The 25,417-nt window shown below is 47.5% G+C and overlaps 1 protein-coding gene across 1 annotated transcript in view; it reads right to left on the reverse strand.

The window, feature by feature from the left end:
* LOC139383282 (growth arrest-specific protein 2-like) overlaps positions 1 to 25,417 on the reverse strand; it is a 56,774-nt gene that overhangs the window by 25,908 nt on the left and 5,449 nt on the right. The window contains exon 2 of the mRNA XM_071127731.1: positions 7,576 to 7,739. Coding sequence (XP_070983832.1) covers positions 7,576 to 7,720 — 145 coding nt within the window. The 5' untranslated portion in view covers positions 7,721 to 7,739. The remainder of the gene's footprint in view (positions 1 to 7,575; positions 7,740 to 25,417) is intronic.

Below are 25,417 nucleotides of genomic sequence, written 5' to 3' on the forward strand. Positions count from 1 at the left end.
CACCAAAACACGTACCTCCCCCATGCTCTACCAAGGTTTCCCAGCACCACAACACGTACCTCCCCCATGCTCTACCAAGGTTTCCCAGCACCACAACGCGTACCTCCCCCATGCTCTACCAAGGTTTCCCAGCACCACAACGCGTACCTCCCCCATGCTATACCAAGGTTTCCCAGCACCACAACGCGTACCTCCCCCATGCTCTACCAAGGTTTCCCAGCACCACAACGCGTACCTCCCCCATGCTATACCAAGGTATCCCAGCACCACAACGCGTACCTCCCCCATGCTCTACCAAGGTTTCCCAGCACCACAACGCGTACCTCCCCCATGCTCTACCAAGGTTTCCCAGCACCACAACGCGTACCTCCCCCATACTCTACCAAGGTTTCCCAGCACCACAACGCGTACCTCCCCCATGCTCCACCAAGGTTTCCCAGCACCACAACACGTACCTCCCCCATACTCTACCAAGGTTTCCCAGCACCACAGCTTCAGCTTACTTTGCCCTAAGTTGCTCTAATAGAATATCAATCGAAGTGTAAGATTGCTTTAGTATTCAACCCTTCTGAAAAACAGCCACATTCTCTTACAGGAAGTGCTCCACAAAAAAAAAACGATGATTTGTACTGCATCAGACTTGAATTTCAATGCAGATGAAAGCTTTAATCAAATCCAGACATATTAATTAAATTAAAAGCTTTATATGCTTTAGAACGATACTTCTGGTTTGGAATCTGCCAATTGTTTATTCAATGGTCACTTTATGGACACTATAGTCTCGTTTTTTAATCTGATGTCTAGAAATTGAGCCAGGTAGGCCGCAGAAAAAATACTCTGAAAACTAAATTGCTAACGACCCTGTTAAAAATCCGGTGGGTTTTTCTCGGTAAAGGCCGCACGGCTCATGACCGTTAGGCAGGGAGTGTGTTGTGTATCTCCAATCAGGTTGATTTGTGAATTTTCATTGAAATTGATTTACATATGATGCTTTAACCAATGTCATACTATTGTGGGGGGGAGCAATCTTCTTCATGCAATTGTCAAATCTAGACCAGAGATGAACATTCTGGAAGATCATCAAGAAAGATATCATCATCAGCTGCTGATTATTTGCAAACTGGTAGGGAGCACGAGGCCAGATTAACCGTGTGATGTATCTACTTCCTGTAGTCCCCCCCCCCCCCCCCCCGTCCCCCCCTCCCCCCCAGACCACATCAGAGGCCATACCTAATATCTCAGCTCAGCTGGCTACCCAATGCTAACAGTTAGGGACTGAAAATGCACACGCACACAATTCCCAATGCTAACAGATAGGGACTGACACAGATAGGAAGAGTGTGTCAATATAGGGTCAGATAGGATCAAACGGAATATGCTGATTTGAAGCACTTCCTGGAATAGGAAGTGTTGAACAATCAAGAGGCTACTGATACAGTAGTCTACAGCTAAACTTCTTTCTATCGTACATTGTACAGTTGGCTACTAAAGATGCTAATAATAGCCATTATTCAATTAGGAGAAGGTTACAATGTGTGTGTGTGGCGTACTGGCCGACATGCCGGATGGGATGGTCCATTTTAAGCCCAGTGGGCCTGTCTAATTATTATTATCTGGCTAATAATGAGGGCCTCAAGGGGGGAAAAAAATTGGGCTGATGTGTTAGAAATGCCAGGGCCGATTTCTGGTCCCAGTCCGCCCCTTGGACACAATCTCCATTCCAGACTCATTAACGATTGATTGGTAATGACCTTCAGATCAACAGGATAATGCAAGTCCATTGAGAATCCATTCAAATTAAAAGAAATAGTGAATAATGGCTGACGCTGATTAGGCTACAAAAGTAACTAACACAATAACTAACTACCTAACTGCAAACAACAGACCTGTGTTTAAGGTTTAACACAACGTGGTGTAACACAGTTAGATGATTGTTTGTTGAACAGGATATGATTTGGACAGCTTTGCAAATCAGACACAGCAACATCAAATTGCTTCCTGAACTATGATCAGTCACAGGTACAAACAACCCCATGACTGAAACAGCCTGCAGAGACTGGTTTGGCTGTTGTATTTTTACAAACATGTTTACCTTTACTCAATACAACACACATGTTTATTAGATATCATGCCTCAGTAACCCAGCCTGGATCCCAAAGAGACCATGCCTCAGTAACCCAGCCTGGATCCCAATGTGACCATGCCTCAGTAACCCAGCCTGGACCCCAAAGAGACCATGCCTCAGTAACCCAGCCTGGATCCCAATGTGACCATGCCTCAGTAACCCAGCCTGGATCCAAATATGACCATGCCTCAGTAACCCAGCCTGGATCCCAAAGAGACCATGCCTCAGTAACCCAGCCTGGATCCCAAAGAGACCATGCCTCAGTAACCCAGCCTGGATCCCAAAGAGACCATGCCTCAGTAACCCAGCCTGGATCCCAAATAGACAATGCCTCAGTAACCCAGCCTGGACCCCAAAGAGACCATGCCTCAGTAACCCAGCCTGGATCCCAAAGAGACCATGCCTCAGTAACCCAGCCTGGATCCCAAATAGACCATGCCTCAGTAACCCAGCCTGGATCCCAAATAGACCATGCCTCAGTAACCCAGCCTGGATCCCAATGTGACCATGCCTCAGTAACCCAGCCTGGATCCCAAAGAGACCATGCCTCAGTACAGCACAGTGGCAAGGGAAAACTCCCTGGTATAATTAAACCTTTAGAGGAACCAGACTCAGAACAATTCTTCTTATACATATGCTACACTGAGAGATGTAAAGAGATCAGCTAGAAAGATGTGTCGGCATTGAGTAATTGTCTCTGGCCTCCTCCCAGTTAGGGGGAGTGATGAGCTCTACAGCAGAGTCTCACAACTCAATTTCTGGTTGAAAACTGTTTTCTGCCCCTCCCAAAAGATATAATTTGTAGATAATTGGCCCTCTTTCTCGGACTCACCCACAAACAGGACCAAGCCTGGCCTGTTGAGGAGTGACGGACTCCACCCTAGCTGGAGGGGTGCTCTCATTTTATCTACCAACATAGACAGGGCTCTAACTCCACAATGAAATAGGGTGCAGGCCAGGCAGCAGGCTGTTAGCCAGCCTGCCAGCATAATGGAGTCTGCCACTAGCACAGTCAGTGTAGTCAGCTCAGCTATCTCCATTGAGACCGTGTCTGTGCCTCGACCTAGGTTGGGCAAAACTAAACATGGCGGTGTTCGCCTTAGCAATCTCACTAGGATAAAGACCTCCTCCATTCCTGCCATTATTGAAAGTGATTGAAGATATCCCTCTAGTGGTGTGGGGGCTGTGCTTTGGCAAAGTGGGTGGGCCCTGTTCGGGGGTCTCATCGGATGGGGCCACAGTGTTTCCTGACCCCTCCTGTCTCAGCCTCCAGTATTTATGCTGCAGTAGTTTATGTGTTGGAGGGCTAAGGTCAGTCTGTTATATCTGGAGTATTTCTCCTGTCTTATCCGGTATCTTGTGTGAATTTAAGTATGCTCTCTCTAATTCTCTCTTTCTCTCTTTCTTTCTTTCTTTCTCTCTCTCGGAGGACCTGAGCCGTAGGACCATGCCTCAGGACTACCTGACATGATGACTCTTTGTTGTCCCCAGTCCACCTGGCCGTGCTGTTGCTCCAGTTTAAACTGTTCTGCCTGCAGCTATGGAACCCTGACCTGTTCACTATGATTACTAATATTTGACCATGCTGGTCATTTACGAACATTTGAACATCTTGGCCATGTTCTGTTATAATCTCCACCCGGCACAGCCAGAAGAGGACTGGCCACCCCACATAGCCTGGTTCCTCTCCAGGTTTATAATCTCCACCCGGCACAGCCAGAAGAGGACTGGCCACCCCTCATAGCCTGGATCCTCTCTAGGTTTCTTCCTAGGTTTTGGCCTTTCTAGGGAGTTTTTCCTAGCCACCGTGCTTCTACACCTGCATTGCTTGCTGTTTGGGGTCTTAGGCTGGGTTTCTGTACAGCACTTTGAGATATCAGCTGATATAACAAGGGCTATATCAAAAAAAATGATTGCCTTATGCCTTATGACTAACGTGACATGGTGCGATGAAAGAAACATACAGGAACTCAAATCCTTCTGTTCACCTGATTTAGAATTCCTCACAATCAAATGTAGACCGCATTATCTACCAAGAGAATTCTCTTCGATTATAATCACAGCCGTATATATCCCCCCCCAAGCAGACACATCGATGGCTCTGAACAAACTTTATTTAACTCTCTGCAAACTGGAAACAATTTATCCGGAGGCTGCATTCATTGTAGCTGGGGATTTTAACAAGGCTAATCTGAAAACAAGACTCCCCAAATTTTATCAGCATATCGATTGCGCAACCAGGGGAGGAAAGACCTTGGACCATTGTTACTCTAACTTCCGCGACGCATATAAGGCCCTGCCCCGCCCCCCTTTCGGAAAAGCTGACCACGACTCCATTTTGTTGATCCCTGCCTACAGACAGAAACTAAAACAAGAGGCTCCCACGCTGAGGTCTGTCCAACGCTGGTCCGACCAAGCTGACTCCACACTCCAAGACTGCTTCCATCACGTGGACTGGGAGATGTTTCGTATTGCGTCAGATAACAACATTGACGAATACGCTGATTCGGTGTGCGAGTTCATTAGAACGTGCGTTGAAGATGTCGTTCCTATAGCAACGATTAAAACATTCCCTAACCAGAAACCGTGGATTGATGGCAGCATTCGTGTGAAACTGAAAGCGCGAACCACTGCTTTTAATCAGGGCAAGGTGTCTGGTAACATGACCGAATACAAACAGTGCAGCTATTCCCTCCGCAAGGCTATCAAACAAGCTAAGCGCCAGTACAGAGACAAAGTAGAATCTCAATTCAACGGCTCAGACACAAGAGGCATGTGGCAGGGTCTACAGTCAATCACGGACTACAGGAAGAAACCCAGCCCAGTCACGGACCAGGATGTCTTGCTCCCAGGCAGACTAAATAACTTTTTTGCCCGCTTTGAGAACAATACAGTGCCACTGACACGGCCTGCAACGAAAACATGCGGTCTCTCCTTCACTGCAGCCGAGGTGAGTAAGACATTTAAACGTGTTAACCCTCGCAAGGCTGCAGGCCCAGATGGCATCCCCAGCCGCGCCCTCAGAGCATGCGCAGACCAGCTGGCCGGTGTGTTTACGGACATATTCAATCAATCCCTATACCAGTCTGCTGTTCCCACATGCTTCAAGAGGGCCACCATTGTTCCTGTTCCCAAGAAAGCTAAGGTAACTGAGCTAAATGACTACCGCCCCGTAGCACTCACATCCGTCATCATGAAGTGCTTTGAGAGACTAGTCAAGGACCATATCACCTCCACCCTACCTGACACCCTAGACCCACTCCAATTTGCTTACCGCCCAAATAGGTCCACAGACGATGCAATCTCAACCACACTGCACACTGCCCTAACCCATCTGGACAAGAGGAATACCTATGTGAGAATGCTGTTCATCGACTACAGCTCGGCATTCAACACCATAGTACCCTCCAAGCTCGTCATCAAGCTCGAGACCCTGGGTCTCGACCCCGCCCTGTGCAACTGGGTACTGGACTTCCTGACGGGCCGCCCCCAGGTGGTGAGGGTAGGCAACAACATCTCCTCCCCGCTGATCCTCAACACTGGGGCCCCACAAGGTTGCGTTCTGAGCCCTCTCCTGTACTCCCTGTTCACCCACGACTGCGTGGCCACGCACGCCTCCAACTCAATCATCAAGTTTGCGGACGACACAACAGTGGTAGGCTTGATTACCAACAACGATGAGACGGCCTACAGGGAGGAGGTGAGGGCCCTCGGAGTGTGGTGTCAGGAAAACAACCTCACACTCAACGTCAACAAAACTAAGGAGATGATTGTGGACTTCAGGAAACAGCAGAGGGAACACCCCCCTATCCACATCGATGGAACAGTAGTGGAGAGGGTAGCAAGTTTTAAGTTCCTCGGCATACACATCACAGACAAACTGAATTGGTCCACTCACACAGACAGCATCGTGAAGAAGGCGCAGCAGCGCCTCTTCAACCTCAGGAGGCTGAAGAAATTCGGCTTGTCACCAAAAGCACTCACAAACTTCTACAGATGCACAATCGAGAGCATCCTGGCGGGCTGTATCACCGCCTGGTATGGCAACTGCACCGCCCTCAACCGTAAGGCTCTCCAGAGGGTAGTGAGGTCTGCACAACGCATCACCGGGGGCAAACTACCTGCCCTCCAGGACACCTACACCACCCGATGTCACAGGAAGGCCATAAAGATCATCAAGGACATCAACCACCCGAGCCACTGCCTGTTCACCCCGCTATCATCCAGAAGGCGAGGTCAGTACAGGTGCATCAAAGCTGGGACCGAGAGACTGAAAAACAGCTTCTATCTCAAGGCCATCAGACTGTTAAACAGCCACCACTAACACTGAGTGGCTGCTGCCAACACACTGACACTGACTCAACTCCAGCCACTTTAATAATGGGAATTGATGGGAAATGATGTAAATATATCACTAGCCACTTTAAACAATGCTACCTTATATAAATGTTACTTACCCTACATTATTCATCTCATATGCATACGTATATACTGTACTCTATATCATCGACGGTATCCTTATGTAATACATGTATCACTAGCCACTTTATACTATACTATGCCACTTTGTTTACATACTCATCTCATTTGTACATACTGTACCCGATACCATCTACTGTACCTTGCCTATGCTGCTCTGTACCATCACTCATTCATATATCCTTATGTACATATTCTTTATCCCCTTACACTGTGTACAAGACAGTAGTTTTGGAATTGTTAGTTAGATTACTTGTTATTACTGCATTGTCGGAACTAGAAGCACAAGCATTTCGCTACACTCGCATTAACATCTGCTAACCATGTGTATGTGACAAATAAAATTTGATTTGATTTGATTTGATTTGATTTCTTGATGACAGCTAACCACCTCAAGGCCATTTCCAGAGCAGTCAATAATATAATGAAAATACATGTCATTTAGCAGACGCTTTTATCCAAAGTGACTTACAACAGCGAGTGCATACATGTTGGTATCGATGTCCCCAGTGGGAATCGAAGCCCCAATCCTTACCCAGCATGTTGGTATCGATGTCCCCAGTGGGAATCGAAGCCCCAATCCTTACCCAGCATGTTGGTATCGATGTCCCCAGTGGGAATCGAAGCAAGAATCCTTACCCAGCATGTTGGTATCGATGTGCCCAGTGGGAATCGAAGCCCCAATCCTTACCCAGCATGTTGGTATCGATGTCCCCAGTGGGAATCGAAGCCCCAATCCTTACCCAAGCATGTTGGTATCGATGTCCCCAGTGGGAATCGAAGCCCCAATCCTTACCCAGCATGTTGGTATCGATGTCCCCAGTGGGAATCGAAGCCCCAATCCTTACCCAAGCATGTTGTTGAGCCACATGTCCTCCATCATGAGCAGTAGACCCATACATACTGTAGGATCCACATATATGTTAATCTATATATGAATGTATATATTATATACATCACATAGAACTTACCCAGCATGCTGGTTAGCCATAGGGCTAGGTCTTCCTTCATTGGCAAAAGGCTGGCTTCATGGCGGCTGGCCAGCCATTGGCTATACTGCTGCATATCCGTCAGGCCTGGGCCAATCGGCTGCTTGGGACTCAGAGAGCTGCACATGGTGGGTCTCTCCCGTCACCTTGAGAGAGGAGAGGGTCGGACAGTCACAACAAAACACTGGCCTTGAGAGAGGAGAGGGTCGGACAGTCACAACAAACACTGGCCTTGAGAGGAGAGGGTCAGACAGTCACAACAAACACTGGCCCTGAGAGGAGAGGGTCGGACAGTCACAACAAACACTGGCCCTGAGAGAGGAGAGGGTCAGACAGTCAGAACAAACACTGGCCTTGAGAGGAGGAGAGGGTCAGACAGTCAGAACAAACACTGGCCCTGAGAGAAGAGAGGGTCGGAAAGTCACAACAAACACTGGCCTGAGAGAGGAGAGGGTCAGACAGTCAGAACAAACACTGGCTTTGAGAGAGGAGAGGGTCAGACAGTCACAACAAACACTGGCCCTGAGAGGAGAGGGTCGGACAGTCACAACAAACACTGGCCCTGGGAGGAGAGGGTCAGACAGTCACAACAAACACTGGCCCTGAGAGAGAAGAGGGTCGGACAGTCACAACAAACACTGGCCCTGAGAGAGGAGAGGGTCGGACAGTCACAACAAACACTGGCCCTGAGAGAAGAGGGTTGGACAGTCACAACAAACACTGGCCCTGAGAGAGGAGAGGGTCGGACAGTCACAACAAACACTGGCCTTGAGAGAAGAGAGGGTCGGACAGTCACAACAAACACTGGCCTTGAGAGAGGAGAGGGTCAGACATCACCTGCTCTCCATTTAAGTCTGTCTTCACTTGAACCACACCCTCTTTCCTTCTATCCGTCCTTCCACTCCACTCCTATCCCTCTCATTCTCCTCTACTGGTCATTTCATCACTCCATCCAACCTCTATCCCTCCCTCTCTCATCATCTTCCAGTTACTGGTTCTTCACCCACACTGTCCGACTAAACCCACACTGTCCGACTAAACCCACACTGTCCTACTAAACCCACACTGTCCTACTAAGCGTAGATTTCTCTACCTACACTGTCCTACTAAACCCAGCTCTCTTTACCCACACCGTCCCATTGACCCTCAGAACTCAAACCATCCTACTAAACCCAGCTCTCATCCCACTCAGACAGCCCCAATTCACTGACCTCTTAAAACTACCATATAAACTTTTTTTAAAGGTCCTTAATTTTATGTGCTGAGAGGTTCACTGACAGAGTAGGACTTTTGATGTGAGTTTTCAGAGTGTGAACTGTGATATCAGATGAGATGTGAGTTTTCAGAGAGTTTGAACCGTGAAATCAGATGAGATGTGAGTTTTCAGAGAGTTTGAACCGTGATATCAGATGAGATGTGAGTTTTCAGAGAGTGTGAACCGTGATATCAGATGAGATGTGAGTTTTCAGAGAGTTTGAACCGTGATGTCAGATGAGATGTGCGTTTTCAGAGAGTTTGAACCGTGAAATCAGATGAGATGTGAGTTTTCAGAGAGTGTAAACTGTGATATCAGATGAGATGTGCGTTTTCAGAGAGTTTGAACCGTGATGTCAGATGAGATGTGAGTTTTCAGAGAGTGTAAACTGTGATATCCGTGTAAGGAAAGGCCTCTGTTATACTGTACCCGTGGATTGCCAGGACACTTCACCTTGGCACGTACTGTAGACATTTTCTTCATTAGTATGTTTCAGGTTTTATTAGTCATTTGTACGGGATACACTTGGTATACACCCTTCCAACGAAATGCTTACTTGCAGGTTCCTTCTGAACAAAGCAACAAGAATAAAACAAAATGAAAAATATGAATAGGGACATAAAGTAAATTGCTCAGTAGAATATATATATTTTTTATAGCATAGGTAGTATACAGGAAGGCACAACTGATGTGTATGTAATCACTGTGGGAATTGAACCTCAACCTTGGCGTTGCTACGGTATCGCCACACTCTTACCAACTGAGCCAGCTTTAATTCGGTAATATAAGCAGGTCTCAGCTAGTTTAACCTGAATGTCTCTTATCTGAGGTTTGTGGTTTACCCATTCTGTCCTCCTAAAGAAGATTAAACCTGACTGTCTCTTATCTGAGGTTTGTGGTTTACCCATTCTGTCCTCCTAAAGAAGATTTAGCCTGACTGTCCCTTATCTGAGGTTTGTTGTTTACCCATTCTGTCCTCCTAAAGAAGATTAAACCTGACTGTCTCTTATCTGAGGTTTGTGGTTTACCCATTCTGTCCTCCTAAAGAAGATTTAGCCTGACTGTCACTTATCTGAGGTTTGTCGTTTACCCATTCTGTCCTCCTAAAGAAGATTTAGCCTGACTGTCCCTTATATGAGGTTTGTCGTTTACCCATTCTGTCCTCCTATAGAAGATGTTTTTATTTCACCTTTATTTAACCAACCTGTCCTACTAAAGCAGAGGAGTAGGAGAGTATTCCAACGGAAGAACACAATCAGGATCAGGGAATCTTTGTCCTCCAGGCCAAGACCTGTCTGTACCTAATGCTCTGGGCCTGGTGTGGTGTACATTGCTGTAGATACAGAGGTTTTCAAAATGTTCTTGCCCAGGGACTGCCGGCCCAGGCAAACCGGTGTCTCCCAGGACCCCATCATTTGTTAGCAAAAAATTTAAAGAACACATCCTGTCTTATCATCAGGTGAATGATAATGCCAAGTAGAAGTAATCAACATTTTAAAATGTGAAGATTTGGTAGACAGCAACATTATTTTGACCTTCCCACAATTCATTGGAATTGAGAATTAACATAGTCTATTAGCTAGAATGGTACCTTGGTCGCGTAGGGAATTTTTTTTCAGTTTAAAGCCAATTTCCATCAATTCTACACATTTTGCCATGGCTAATGCTGTGTTCCTCTGCTCAAACATTATAACTTAATCAACGGGCATGCCTGGTTTGGGGAGTGTTCGATTCTCCCAGACTGTCTAGTTTATTTGATTGTTAGTTCTCAAAGATGGTTTTATAAAAAAATATATATAGTTTGTATTAGATTGTATTCTGTTGCAGCTAGGAATTTCAATTTTTAAAAATTATATTTCTCAGATAAAATCCCACCCCAAAAATGTCCTGATATTTCTCTGGCGTGGTTTACACTTCACAGTGAATCTAATGTTCTGGCCGTGTTGGTCTAGGATCAGTTTCAGATCATAATGAATTAGATTATATTAACAGGAGAGACCTGATCCTAGATGCTATGTGAATATGGGCCCTTGTCTTGCCCCTGGTGTGGTTTACAGTGGTTCTAATGACACAGAACATTCTCAGTAACCCTGACAGGCCAGTTCCTATTCCCATCATTATATCTCACCTAGAACACTAGTCTGTTTCATATAGCAGCCAACACAGGACAGTAGGACTTCTATCTACTGTAGCAGACCAACAGAGAAGAAAGGAGAGGCTAGATGACGATATCTGTGTTATCTAGCTACAGTGAAACCTGAAACAGCAGCTCTCCAGTTGTCAGTTTATTTCCACTCTTTGTCATTGTTAACCCTACACCACCCAAGCCCAACACTAACCCAACCCAGAGCCCCGCAACACTAGCCCAACACAGAGCCCCCCCAACACAACCCAAGCCCAACGCCATCCCAACCCAGAGCCCCCACCACAACCCAAGCCCAACACTAACCCAACCCAGAGCCCCGCAACACTAGCCCAACCCAGAGCCCCCCACCACAACCCAAGCCCAACACTAGCCCAACCCAGAGCCCCCCCAACACAACCCAAGCCCAACACTAGCCCAACCCAGAGCACCCCAACACAACCCAAGCCCAACACTAGCCCAACCCAGAGCACCCCAACACAACCCAAGCCCGACCCAGAGCCCCCCAACACAACCCAAGCCCAAAACTAGCCCAACCCAGAGCACCCCAACACAACCCAAGCCCAACCCAGAGCCCCTCCACCACAACCCAAGCCCAACACTAGCCCAACCCAGAGCACCCCCCCCACCACAACCCAAGCCCAACACTAGCCCAACCCAGAGCACCCCAACACAACCCAAGCCCAACACTAGCCCAACCCAGAGCACCCCAACACAACCCAAGCCCGACCCAGAGCCCCCCAACACAACCCAAGCCCAACACTAGCCCAACCCAGAGCCCCCCCAACACAACCAAGCCCAACCCAGAGCACCCCACCACAACCCAAGCCCAACACTAGCCCAACCCAGAGCCCCCCAACACAACCCAAGCCCAACCCAGAGCCCCCCAACACAACCCAAGCCCAACACTAGCCCAACCCAGAGCCCCCCAACACAACCCAAGCCCAACCCAGAGCCCCCCAACACAACCCAAGCCCAACACTAGCCCAACCCAGAGCCCCCCCCCCCAACACAACCCAAGCCCAACCCAGAGCCCCCCAACACAACCCAAGCCCAACACTAGCCCAACCCAGAGCCCCCCAACACAACCCAAGCCCAACCCAGAGCCCCCCAACACAACCCAAGCCCAACACTAGCCCAACCCAGAGCCCCCCAACACAACCCAAGCCCAACCCAGAGCCCCCCAACACAACCCAAGCCCAACACTAGCCCAACCCAGAGCCCCCCAACACAACCCAAGCCCAACCCAGAGCCCCCCAACACAACACAAGCCCAACACTAGCCCGACCCAGAGCCCCCCCCCCAACACAACCCAAGCCCAACCCAGAGCCCCCCAACACAACCCAAGCCCAACCCAGAGCCCCCCAACACAACCCAAGCCCAACCCAGAGCCCCCCAACACAACCCAAGCCCAAAATGATGTGACTAAACTCACCAAAAAGAAGAAGAAAGTGTATTATGAAGCTAAGATCAATGATACAAAGAATGATGGGAAAAAAATTGAAATTAAATTATTTTGCAGAAAGATGGCTTACTCATCACAAAATCATGTGATGTTGACAACTATTTCAATGATCATTTCATTGGCAAAGTGGGCAAACTTAGGCAGGAAATGCCCACGACAAACAGTTAACCCACTGTTCCTGGGCCGTCATTGAAAATAAGAATTTGTTCTTAACGGACTTGCTTAGTAAAATGAATAAAATATTCATGCATAAAAAAAATTATAATGAAAGGTGCAAGTTAAAATTTTGAAAAGTTGTGGGAGAGGTGGAAAAATTATTGTTATCGATCAATAATGACAAACCTCCTGGCATTGACAACTTAGAAAGCTACTGAGGATGGTAGCTGACTATAGCCACTCCTATCTGTCATATTTTTACCCTTAACAAAGAGTTGCAGTCTGTTTTGGAATGGGTGGCCAGTAATAAACTGGTCGTTGAACATCTCTGAAACTAAGAGCATTGTATTTGGTATAAAAACATTGCCTAAATTCTTGACCTCAGCTGAATCTGGTAATGAATGGTGTGGCTGTTGGACAAGTTGAGGAGATTAAATTACTTGGTGTTACCTTAGATTGTAAACTGTCATGGTGAAAACATATAGATTCAATGGTTATAAAGATGGGGAGAGGTCTGTCTGTAATATAGAGATGGGGAGAGGTCTGTCCCTATTAAAGAGATGGGGAGAGGTCTGTCCCTATTAAAGAGATGGGGAGAGGTCTGTCCATAATAAATACATTTTCTGCTTTTTTGACACCACACTGCAAAAAGCAAGTTCTGCAGGCTCTAGTTTTGTCTAATCTTGATTATTGTCCAGTCGTGTGGTCCAGTGCTGCAAGGAAAGACCTAGTTAAGCTGCAGCTGGCCAGAACAGAGCGGAGCGTCTTGCTCTTAATTGTAATCAGAGGGTTGATATAAATATGATTCATGCCAGTCTCTCTTGGCTAAGAGTTGAGGAGAGACTGACTACATCACTTCTTCTTTTTATAAGAAACATTAATATGTTGGAAATCCCAAATTGTTTGCATAGTCAACTTACACACAGCTCTGACACACACACTTACCCCACGAGACACGTCACCAGGGGTCTTTTCACAGTCCCCAAAACCTTAACAAATTCAAGAAAACGTACAGTGTTATATAGAGCCCTTATTGCATGGAACTTCCTTCCATCTCATATTGCTCAAATAAACAGCAAACCTGGTTTCAAAAAACAGATAAAGCAACACTTCGCGGCACAACGCCTCTCCCCTGTTTGACCTAGATAGTTTGTGTGCATCCATATGTAAGCAACACGTGCCTTTTTAAAAATGTATGTAGTTCTGTCCTTGAGCTGTTTTTGTCTATTGATGTTCTGTATTATGTCATTCTGTATTATGTTTCATGTTTTGTGTTGGACCTCATGAAGAGTAGCTGCTGCTTTTGCAACAGCTAATGGGGATCCTAATAAAATACCAATACACTCCCCCCCCCCCCCCCCCACTACCACTACCACCCCTACCCCAACATCAACGCCACATCACTCCTTCCCACCAACCCACATCACAGAGAAGCAATACTTTTTGGCAGTAAATTGGCAGGGTACTTGGCCGTTATATTGTCTGCATGCTGGATGGAGTAGCCGCAGTGGGTAAATGAAATACTACCCGACTCTGTCTCAACAGTATTCATTGCCAGCCATTCATAGCTTAAACACAGAGGACTGTAAAAAAAAAATGTAGGAATTGTTAATGTTTTTACTCCTAATGTTATCTCAATAAGTCTGATAAGTTACCAGGGAAAGTTGTTTCCGTTGGGGCTGATAGATAGATTTATCGACAGACCAACTGCCCGACCGAACGACCAACTGGGAGCCAGATGTACAGGCTATAACGCCTGACAAATTGTCATCAACAGCCAACTCCGTACAGAGTTTATTTTCTCAGAGAGGAGATTGGGGTATAGCAGGGGTCTTATGCATTCAGTGTGTGACTCACCGTGTCTCTGACAGGATGTGAAGATTATAAAAACAATACGCAAAGAATCTATTCTGAGGCAGACCTGGACTGCTAGATAGACAGGTTTTTGCAAATTTGGGACTTTTACATTGGTTTTACAATGTGGACAATCATCCCGGTCAGGCTCAATTGACCATTCGCTAAGCACAGGATAGTGACATCACAAGGATGCTGTCGACTGTTCCCATTACCACATAGGTTAAAGACATGCTCCACACATGACTTAAAACACAGACAGACTTCTTGACTTTTCTCAATGATACAGCCCGTTAGAGTGGCTCATGATACAGCCCATTAGAGTGGCTCATGATACAGCCCATTAGAGTGGCTCATGATACAGCCCGTTAGAATGGCTCATGATACAGCCCATTAGAGGGGCTCATGATACAGCCCGTTAGCATGGCTCATGATACAGCCCGTTAGCATGGCTCATGATACAGCCCGTTAGAGTGGCTCATGATACAGCCCGTTAGAATGGCTCATGATACAGCCCAGTAGAATGGCTCATGATACAGCCCAGTAGAATGGCTCATGATACAGCCCAGTAGAATGGCTCAAGATACAGCCCGTTAGAATGGCTCATGATACAGCCCATTAGAGTGGCTCATGATACAGCCCGTTAGAATAGCTCATGATACAGCCCATTAGAGTGGCTCATGATACAGCCCGTTAGAGTGGCTCATGATACAGCCCGTTAGAGTGGCTCATGATACAGCCCAGTAGAGTGGCTCATGATACAGCCCAGTAGAGTGGCTCATGATACAGCCCAGTAGAGTGGCTCATGATACAGCCCGTTAGAGTGGCTCATGATGCAGCCCGTTAGAGTGGCTCATGATACAGCCCGTTAGAGTGGCTCATGATACAGCCCGTTAGAGTGGCTCATGATACAGCCCGTTAGAGTGGCTCATGATACAGCCCGTTAGAGTGGCTCATGATACAGCCCAGTAGAGTGGCTCATGATACAGCCCGTTAGAATGGCTCATGATACAGCCCGTTAGAATGGCTCATGATACAGCCCGTTAGAATGGCTCATGATACAGCCCGTTAGAATGGCTCATGATACAGCCCGTTAGAATGGCTCATGATACAGCCCGTTAGAATGGCTCATGATACAGCCCAGTAGAGTGGCTCATGATACAGCCCGTTAGAGTGGCTCATGATACAGCACGTTAGAATGGCTCATGATACAGATTAGTCTTCTGCTTTCTCTCCCCCCCGCCCCGAATACCCCCAGACACAAGGGCTGCCAGGCTCGGGGCTTGAACCTGGCTGCTGGTCTGATCTAGTCTACCTGCTGTCCTTCTGTCCTGTCCTAGTAGTTTCCTGCTTAGGCTGTTTGCTCATCGTGACCTAGAGACAGCACATCGCCCTGGCATGGCAAGCAACCAGACAGCAGTACTATAGTTGGTTCAACCAGACAGCAGTACTATAGTTGGTTCAACCAGACAGCAGTACTATAGTTGGTTCAACCAGACAGCAGTACTATAGTTGGTTCAACCAGACAGCAGTACTATGGTTCAACCAGACAGCAGTACTATAGTTCAACCAGACAGCAGTACTATAGTTCAACCAGACAGCAGTACTATGGTTCAACCAGACAGCAGTACTATAGTTCAACCAGACAGCAGTACTATAGTTCAACCAGACAGCAGTACTATGGTTCAACCAGACAGCAGTACTATAGTTCAACCAGACAGCAGTACTATAGTTCAACCAGACAGTAGGATGGTCTAATACAAAGTACCAGAAGGCCTTGAACAAGAAAGGATGTGAAGCCGGGGGGGGGGGGGGGGGGGGGGGGGGGCTGCCTTAATCGACATCCACGTCTTCGGCACCCCGGGGAACAGTGGGTTAAGTGCCTTGTTCAGGGCCCGGGGAACAGTGGGTTAACTGCCTTGTTCAGGGCCCGGGGAACAGTGGGTTAACTGCCTTGTTCAGGGCCCGGGGAACAGTGGGTTAACTGCCTTGTTCAGGGCCCGGGGAACAGTGGGTTAACTGCCTTGTTCAGGGCCCGGGGAACAGTGGGTTAACTGCCTTGTTCAGGGCCTGGGGAACAGTGGGTTAACTGCCTTGTTCAGGGCCTGGGGAACAGTGGGTTAACTGCCTTGTTCAGGGCCTGGGGAACAGTGGGTTAACTGCCTTGTTCAGGGCCCGGGGAACAGTGGGTTAACTGCCTTCTTCAGGGCCCGGGGAACAGTGGGTTAACTGCCTTCTTCAGGGCCCGGGGAACAGTGGGTTAACTGCCTTGCTCAGGGGGCAGAACAACAGATTTGTTTACCTCGTCAACTCAGGCATTCGATCCAGCGACCTTCCGGTTACTGGCCCAACGCTCTAAAGACGTGACACATTCAGTATGAAGAGTGCCTCACAACGACAAGACTAAAGGCTTGGCTGTGGAAAGAGACCACTCTCATGTAGGCTAGTGTTTTAGCATGAGGGTTCACAGCGCAAAATACATGGTCCAAGTCATATTCAATTACAATCTTTTCATTATTTGACGAATCTACAGTATGTGAACTAAATCTTTCAACACACATCTTGTAAAAAGGTATTTGGTATTTTATTAGGATCCCCATTAGCTTTTGCGAAAGTAGCAGATACTCTTCCTGGCTGTCACGTGTGCTTCCCTCTCTGGCCTCTAGGTCACCAGACTGCTCGTTTAAGGCGCACACCTGTCGCCATCGTTACGCGCATTAGCGCAAGATGACACTCACCTGGACTCCATCACATCCTTGATTACCTGCCCTATATATATATATATATATATATATATATATATATATATATATATATATATCACTCCCCTTTGGTTTCTTCCTCAGTCGCCATTGTTTCTGTTTCATGTCCGTGCGGTGTTTGTGTTACGTGTTTGTTTCATTTATTTATTAAAAATGTATTCACTCCCTGAACTTGCTTCCCGACTCTCAGCGTGCATCGTTACACTGGGGTCCGTACAAAACATGAAACATGACATAATACAGAACATTAACAGACAAGAACCTCTGAAGGACAGAACTACATACATTATCTAATGGCACATACAGCCTACATGTCAAAACATAGAAACAGAGTATCCAGGTTCAACAGGGGAGAGGCGTTGTGCCGTGAGGTGTTGCTTAATCTGTTTGTTTTAAAAAAAAAAAACAGGTTTGCTGTTTATTTGAACAATATGAGATGGAAGGGAGTTCCATGCAATAAGGGCTCTCTCTATATAATACTGTACGTTTTCTTGAATTTGTTCTGGATTTGGGGACTGTGAAAAGACCCCAGGTGGCACGTCTCGTGGGGTAAGTGTGTGTGTGTCAGAGCTGTGTGTGTAAGTTGACTGTGAAAACAATTTGGGATTTCCAACACATTAATGTTTCTTATAAAAAGAAGAAGTGATGCAGTCAGTCTCTCCTCAACTCTCAGCCAAGAGAGACTGGCATGTATAGTATTTATATCAGCCCTCTGATTACAATGAAGAGCAAGGCGTACCGCTCTGTTCTGGCCCAGCTGGAGCCCAACTAGGTCTTTCTTTGCAGCACTTAACCACATGTCTGGACAATAATCAAGATTAGACAAAACTAGAGCCTGCAGGACTTGCTTTTTGGAGTGTGGTGTCAAAAAAGCAGAGCATCTCTTTAATAGGGACAGACCTCTCCCCATCTTTACAACCATGGAATCTATGTTTTCACCATGACAGTTTACAATCTAAGGCAACGCCAAGTAATTTAATCTCCTCAACTTGTTCAACAGCCACACCATTCATTACCAGATTCAGCTGAGGTCAAGAATTTAGGCAATGATTTGTACCAAATACAAACGCTCTTAGTTTCAGAGATGTTCAAGGACCAGTTTATTACTGACCACCCATTCCAAAACTGACTACAACTCCTTGTTAAGGGTTTGTGACTTCATTAGCTGTGGTTGCTTATACATGGACACACAGGCTTTGTTTAATGCCAGTGGCAGGGGGCCTAGAGAGCTGCCCTGTGGTACACCACACCCTTGTTTGACATTAGAGAAGCTTCCATGAAAGAAACCCCCTCTGAGTTCTATTAGATAGATAGCTCTGAATCCACGATATGGCAGATGTTGAAAAGCCATAAAATATATTTTCCCAACAACAGCTTATGGTCAAGTAATATCAAAGGCCGCACTGAAATCTAACAGTACAGCTCCCACAATCTTCTTATTATCAATTTCTTTCAACCAATCATCAGTCATTTCTGTCAGTGCAGTACATGTTGAGTGCCCTTCTCTATAAGCATGCTGAAAGTCTGTTGTCAATTTGTTTACAGAGAAATAGCATCTAGCTTGATACGCAGCTAACAGTGGCAGCTAGGCTAGCTGCTACGCAAAGCAGCTCATCAGACCCTTGGTCGGTAGGATCTCTGGACAGATAACAGCAGTCCCGGCAACAGTGTCACAGAATCCAAACTCAAAAGGTAGCTAGATAGTAACACATTTTTTTCTCCAAAAGAACACTTTTTCAGAGACTTTCACAACTTTCCAGAACAACAAACCCGAGTTCTTCCTCATTCCGCTTTCAACGCGAATTGTCAAGACATGTGGTGGAAGTCTGACGTAAAGGGAGATATATAGGGCCTATAGAGTAGCCTGAAGAACATGGAGGTTAGCGTTGTAAGGGTCCCTTGTTGTGGAGGACCATGGCTTTTGACCTCGACCTCTGACCTCTAGCCATGACCCACATACTGACACGCACAAACACACTTCCTGTCACACCATGGCGCTGAACACCTGGAACAGGGACACACACACACACACTTCCTGTCACACCATGGTGCTGAACACCTGGAACAGGGACACACACACACACACTTCGTGTCACACCATGGCGCTGAACACATGGAACAGGGACACACACACACACTTCCTGTCACACCATGGCGCTGAACACCTGGAACAGGGACACACACACACACACTTCCTGTCACACCATGGCGCTGAACACCTGGAACAGGGACACACACACACACACTTCCTGTCACACCATGGCGCTGAACACATGGAACAGGGACACACACACACACTTCCTGTCACACCATGGCGCTGAACACCTGGAACAGGGACACACACACTTCCTGTCCCACTATAGTGGTGAACACTGGATACACTGGGCCTTGATGGCAAAGCCTATCTCCCTAAAAACAACAGCTGCACACACATCGCAGCAGTGACACACATGTGCAACATTCCCATGTCTACTGTGGGACAGCCCTGACAAACAGAGCAGAGCGAAGACCAACTAACCACTGTTATCATTGTTACTGTCCTCCCATAGAGCGCTGTCCTGTTGCTTTTTCCTTTCCCAGATCATGGTTCTTGTTACTGTCCTCCCATAGAGCTCTGTCCTCCCATAGAGCTCTGTCCTCCCATAGAGCTCTGTCCTCCCATAGAGCTCTGTCCTCTCTCCCGGCTGCCCGTTCCCAGGTCATGGTCCTTGTAACAGTCCTCCCATAGAGCTCTGTCCTCCCATAGAGCTATGTCCTCTCTCCAGGCTGCCCGTTCCCAGGTCATGGTCCTTGTTACTGTCCTCCCATAGAGCTCTCGTCTCTCCCGGCTGCCATTTCCCAGGCCTCTCACTGTACTGTGGCCTTGATCTCTATCTGCTGTAGGAGAAAGTTACACAACCATGCCCCTTGCCCTGGCTACAACCATGCCCCTTGCCCTGGCTACAACCATGCCCCTTGCCCTGGCTACAACCACGCCCCTTGCCCTGGCTACAACCACGCCCCTTGCCCTGGCTACAACCACGCCCCTTGCCCTGGCTACAACCACGCCCCTTGCCCTGGCTACAACCACGCCCCTTGCCCTGGCTACAACCACGCCCCTTGCCCTGGCTACAACCACGCCCCTTGCCCTGGCTACAACCACGCCCCTTGCCCTGGCTACAACCACGCCCCTTGCTCTGGCTACAACCACGCCCCTTGCTCTGGCTACAACCACGCCCCTTGCTCTGGCTACAACCACGCCCCTTGCTCTGGCTACAACCACGCCCCTTGCTCTGGCTACAACCACGCCCCTTGCTCTGGCTATAACCACGCCCCTTGCTCTGGCTACAACCACGCCCCTTGCTCTGGCTACAACCACGCCCCTTGCTCTGGCTACAACCACGCCCCTTGCTCTGGCTACAACCACGCCCCTTGCTCTGGCTACAACCACGCCCCTTGCTCTGGCTACAACCACGCTCCTTGCTCTGGCTACAACCATGCTCCTTGCTCTGGCTCCAACCATGCCCAACCAATCCACCTTGTTCACATTGGCAGTTTGAAGTGCCTCAAATCTGATTCCTGGCCATGCTACTTGTGTCTGAATTGTCCAAATTAGAATTTATTTGCCCTCAAAAGGTTTCTAGACTGTTATTTGGCATATCTTGTTGTTCGCTAGTTACTCTGTTGACAGTCTGACAAGAACATGTGGTAGCTAACTAGCTTGTTCATTGTTTAGCTAAGTGAATATGCTAGAAAGCTACACCGCTACCTAGCTAGCTGACTGCCGTGGCTACCTAGCTAGCTGACTGCCGTGGCTACCTAGCTAGCTGACTGCCGTGGCTACGTAGCTAGCTGACTGCCGTGGCTACGTAGCTAGCTGACTGCCGTGGCTACGTAGCTAGCTGGCTGCTGTGGCTACCTAGCTAGCTGACTGCCGTGGCTACCTAGCTAGCTGACTGCCGTGGCTACCTAGCTAGCTGACTGCCGTGGCTACCTAGCTAGCTGACTGCCGTGGCTACCTAGCTAGCTGACTGCCGTGGCTACCTAGCTAGCTGACTGCCATGGCTACCTAGCTAGTTGACTGCCGTGGCTACCTAGCTAGTTGACTACCGTGGCTACCTAGCTAGTTGACTACCGTGGCTACCTAGCTAGTTGACTGCCGTGGCTACCTAGCTAGTTGACTGCCGTGGCTACCTAGCTAGCTGACTGCCGTGGCTACCTAGCTAGCTGACTGCCGTGGCTACGTAGCTAGCTGACTGCCGTGGCTACCTAGCTAGTTGACTGCCGTGGCTACCTAGCTAGTTGACTGCCGTGGCTACCTAGCTAGCTGACTGCCGTGGCTACCTAGCTAGCTGACTGCCGTGGCTACCTAGCTAGCTGACTGCCGTGGCTACCTAGCTAGCTGACTGCCGTGGCTACCTAGCTAGCTGACTGCCGTGGCTACCTAGCTAGTTGACTGCCGTGGCTACCTAGTTAGTTGACTGCCGTGGCTACCTAGTTAGTTGACTACCGTGGCTACCTAGCTAGCTGACTGCCGTGGCCATCTAGCTAGTTGACTGCTGTGGCTACCTAGCTAGCTGACTGCTGTGGCTACCTAGCTAGCTGACTGCTGTGGCTACCTAGCTAGCTAGCCAAAAAGGACTTGTTTTGAAAGTGTTCTTACACTATGATTTTGAACATTCAAAGTAACTGGGAAACATCCATGGCGAGGCATAGAGTACCACAGTATGAGTCATAATACCCATAAAACCTAGCAGTCAAACAGGGAAATGGTTCCAATCGTTTAAATTAAGGGCTTTGATAAAAGTCACCTTGTCCGAGAGAGATTTACAAGGTAATCAAAACGTCTCGCCACGGTAAGCCTACAGGAAACACAGCCCTTATTTGAAGTCTTTCTAAAATCCACTATGGGAAAAATGAATAAAACCATTTCCCTGTTTGACAGCAAGGTTTTATGCGTATCATGACACCTCCAATGTGGGGCTCTACGGTTTTAGCTTGCTACATAACTTCTGAGTGACCACTACCAATCAGCCTTCACCACTGGGCACACACCAGTTATTACTACGACAACTAGTGTAGCCATGTCAGCAAATGACTGCTGTCTGAACACACATCTGATCTGCTCACTTGTAACTGGCTGTTTGAACAGTCAATATTCCAAAATGGATTTGAAAAACTAAACTGATTTGAGCATTTTTTATTTTACCTTTATTTAACTAGGCAAGTCAGTTAAAAACAAATTCTTATTTTCAAAGACAGTGGGTTAACTGCCTTGTTCAGGAGGCAGAACAACAGATTTTTTACCTTGTCAGCTGAGGGATTTGATCCTGTAACCTTTGGGTTACTAGGTCAACACTCTAACCACTAGGCTACCTGCCGGGAGAGAGAACAAGGCTCTGGTCTCACATGACAACTATGCATATTTTAGCTCAAGAGTTGGTCATGGCTCATTAGAATACATTCCACTGAAGAACAGGGCCTCCTGTACCATCCAATGAAATGCACATCTTTACATGCTTGTTGAGCATGTAAATTGAGCTAAGATCTTCAAAGTAAACATACAGGTAACTGTTAAAATAATGGAAACACAAATAAATTAGGGATACAAAGTATATTGAAAGGTGTGGTTCCTGAATAAATTAAGCAATTAACATCAGAGTGTCATCATAGAGATAGATAGAGGACTCGTCATGGATTTAACCCTTTTTAGCATGGACATTGCCATTGAGTGGTCAACTGGGTGGGAATTCCTATGAGCTTGGAGAAAAATCAGCCCATGAAGAATTAGAAGAAGAACAAATATCACTTTAGAATGGAGATAGTCCCAATGGCGTTGCCCATGCTGTCACATACACTATAATGGCACATATACAAAGATGAGTTCTCTATCTGTCTCTATGGGTCATGTATAAAATTTTAAAAAAAGAAATGGTCAGTCCATTATTTTGGCTACCATGGCTAAGCCCCCATAGGATGACAAGGCTCCCATCCACAGGGCATGAGCGGTCGATGAATGGTTTGATGAGCATGAAAACGATGTTAACCATATGTCATTGGCCGTTTCAGTCACCGGATCTGATGGTGCATTGCAGCTGTTCTGGCTCGTGGTTTCTGGCCCGTGGTTGCTGGCTCGTGGTTTCTGGCTCGTGGTTTCTGGCTCGTGGTTTCTGGCTCGTGGTTGCTGGCCCGTGGTTGCTGGCTCGTGGTTGCTGGCTCGTGGTTTCTGGCTCGTGGTTGCTGGCTCGTGGTTTCTGGCTCGTGGTCGCTGGCCCGTGGTCGCTGGCTCGTGGTCTCTGGCTCGTGGTCGCTGGCTCGTGGTCTCTGGCTCGTGGTTTCTGGCTCGTGGTTTCTGGCCAGTGGTTGCTGGCACGTGGTTTCTGGCTCGTGGTTTCTGGCTCGTGGTTTCTGGCTCGTGGTTGCTGGCTCGTGGTTGCTGGCTCGTGGTTTCTGGCTCGTGGTTTCTGGCTCGTGGTTGCTGGCTCGTGGTTTCTGGCCCGTGGTTTCTGGCCCGTGGTTTCTGGCTCGTGGTTTCTGGCTCGTGGTTGCTGGCTCGTGGTTTCTGGCTCGTGGTTGCTGGCTCGTGGTTTCTGGCTCGTGGTTTACCACATATGGTATGTGTGAAAATATAGTTAAGTTATTCAAATTAAAGAACGTTCTCCCAATAGTTCCCGCAGAGACCTTTAGGTGACCCTGGATAAGCGTAGACATAACAACATAGCATAACGCAGTTGGCTCCAGATGGGACGAGGACAGACAGGGTCTCATAAGGAATCACGGAATGCTGCTGAGTCACTCAATGAAAACACAAGCAATTATCTCTCTCCCTCGCTGCCCTTCACTGTGCTGTGGCCTGACCTCTCTCTCAACCAGAGATGTGTATTTATTATGGATCCCCATTAGTTCCTGTCAAGGCAGCAGCTATTCTTCCTGGGGTTTATTATGGATCCCCATTAGTTCCTGTCAAGGCAGCAGCTATTCTTCCTGGGGTTTATTATGGATCCCCATTAGTTCCTGTCAAGGCAGCAGCTACTCTTCCTGGGGTTTATTATGGATCCCCATTAGTTCCTGTCAAGGCAGCAGCTACTCTTCCTGGGGTTTATTATGGATCCCCATTAGTTCCTGTCAAGGCAGCAGCTACTCTTCCTGGGGTTTATTATGGATCCCCATTAGTTCCTGTCAAGGCAGCAGCTATTCTTCCTGGGGTTTATTATGGATCCCCATTAGTTCCTGCCAAGGCATCAGCTACTCTTCCTGGGGTTTATTATGGATCCCCATTAGTTCCTGCCAAGGCAGCAGCTACTCTTCCTGGGGTTTATTATGGATCTATTACTTTTCTGGGATGCTTGATTGTTTTTATTGCTTTACTGGAGATCTTATCATAAGTAGACATGCTCATGTTATTTATATTGGAGCTGCTAGTGCACGGTGAGCTGTACACAGTGGACGTCCTACTAGGGCACACTGCCTCAGTGCTAACACTATAACTCTGGTTCATAGCTGTAGGCTCGACAGAGGCTTTCAGGGCAGGTAAAATAAAATTAAGTTACTTACATTGTGTCTGCCAACGCCCCCTGGTATAATGTACATTTGCTGAAGCATTATGACAACTCAGTGACACAGTGGTAGGGATTAGCTGAGCTGGGCTTGGGTCATTGATAAATCATTGTTTCAAAGCATACTTGAAATGCGTGGACAGAGTTCCAGGAGCCAAGATCATTTGGATGGACTCCGTTATTCCAGTAGAGTATCTTCTGTTTCCAGAAGGTGTCAAAGTTATCTATAAAAGTGATTCCAACAGAGCTACAGTAATATTTTAGCCAGGTGTGTAATGTCAATAGCCTGCTAAATCTTTCACAGCCGCGGCTAGACGATGGTACCGGACCTGAAAAAAATTGGCCGCTTTTTGGAATCTTTCAGTGCTAGAATCAGTTTTTTAAAATCTAATTTCAGAAGTTCCGAACTAGCCCTCCTGCTGTCATTTGACCCCACATTGACTACAACTGCGTCAGCTCCCGGCATCTGTCGTATAATGGTCGGAAGTAGCCTTGTAAGGTAAGATAGGGTCACAACCATGCCCTGGTCTGGCCCACTGGCAATCACATTCCACCAAATAACAGGTTTGCCAGTAGCATCACCAAATACAACATTTACACGAAAAGAAAATAAGCCTCTCTCTCTCGTCTGTCTGTCTGTCTCTCTCTCTCTTT

Source organism: Oncorhynchus clarkii, chromosome 2 (genome assembly GCF_045791955.1).
Source record: "Oncorhynchus clarkii lewisi isolate Uvic-CL-2024 chromosome 2, UVic_Ocla_1.0, whole genome shotgun sequence".
Taxonomy (NCBI): domain Eukaryota; kingdom Metazoa; phylum Chordata; class Actinopteri; order Salmoniformes; family Salmonidae; genus Oncorhynchus; species Oncorhynchus clarkii.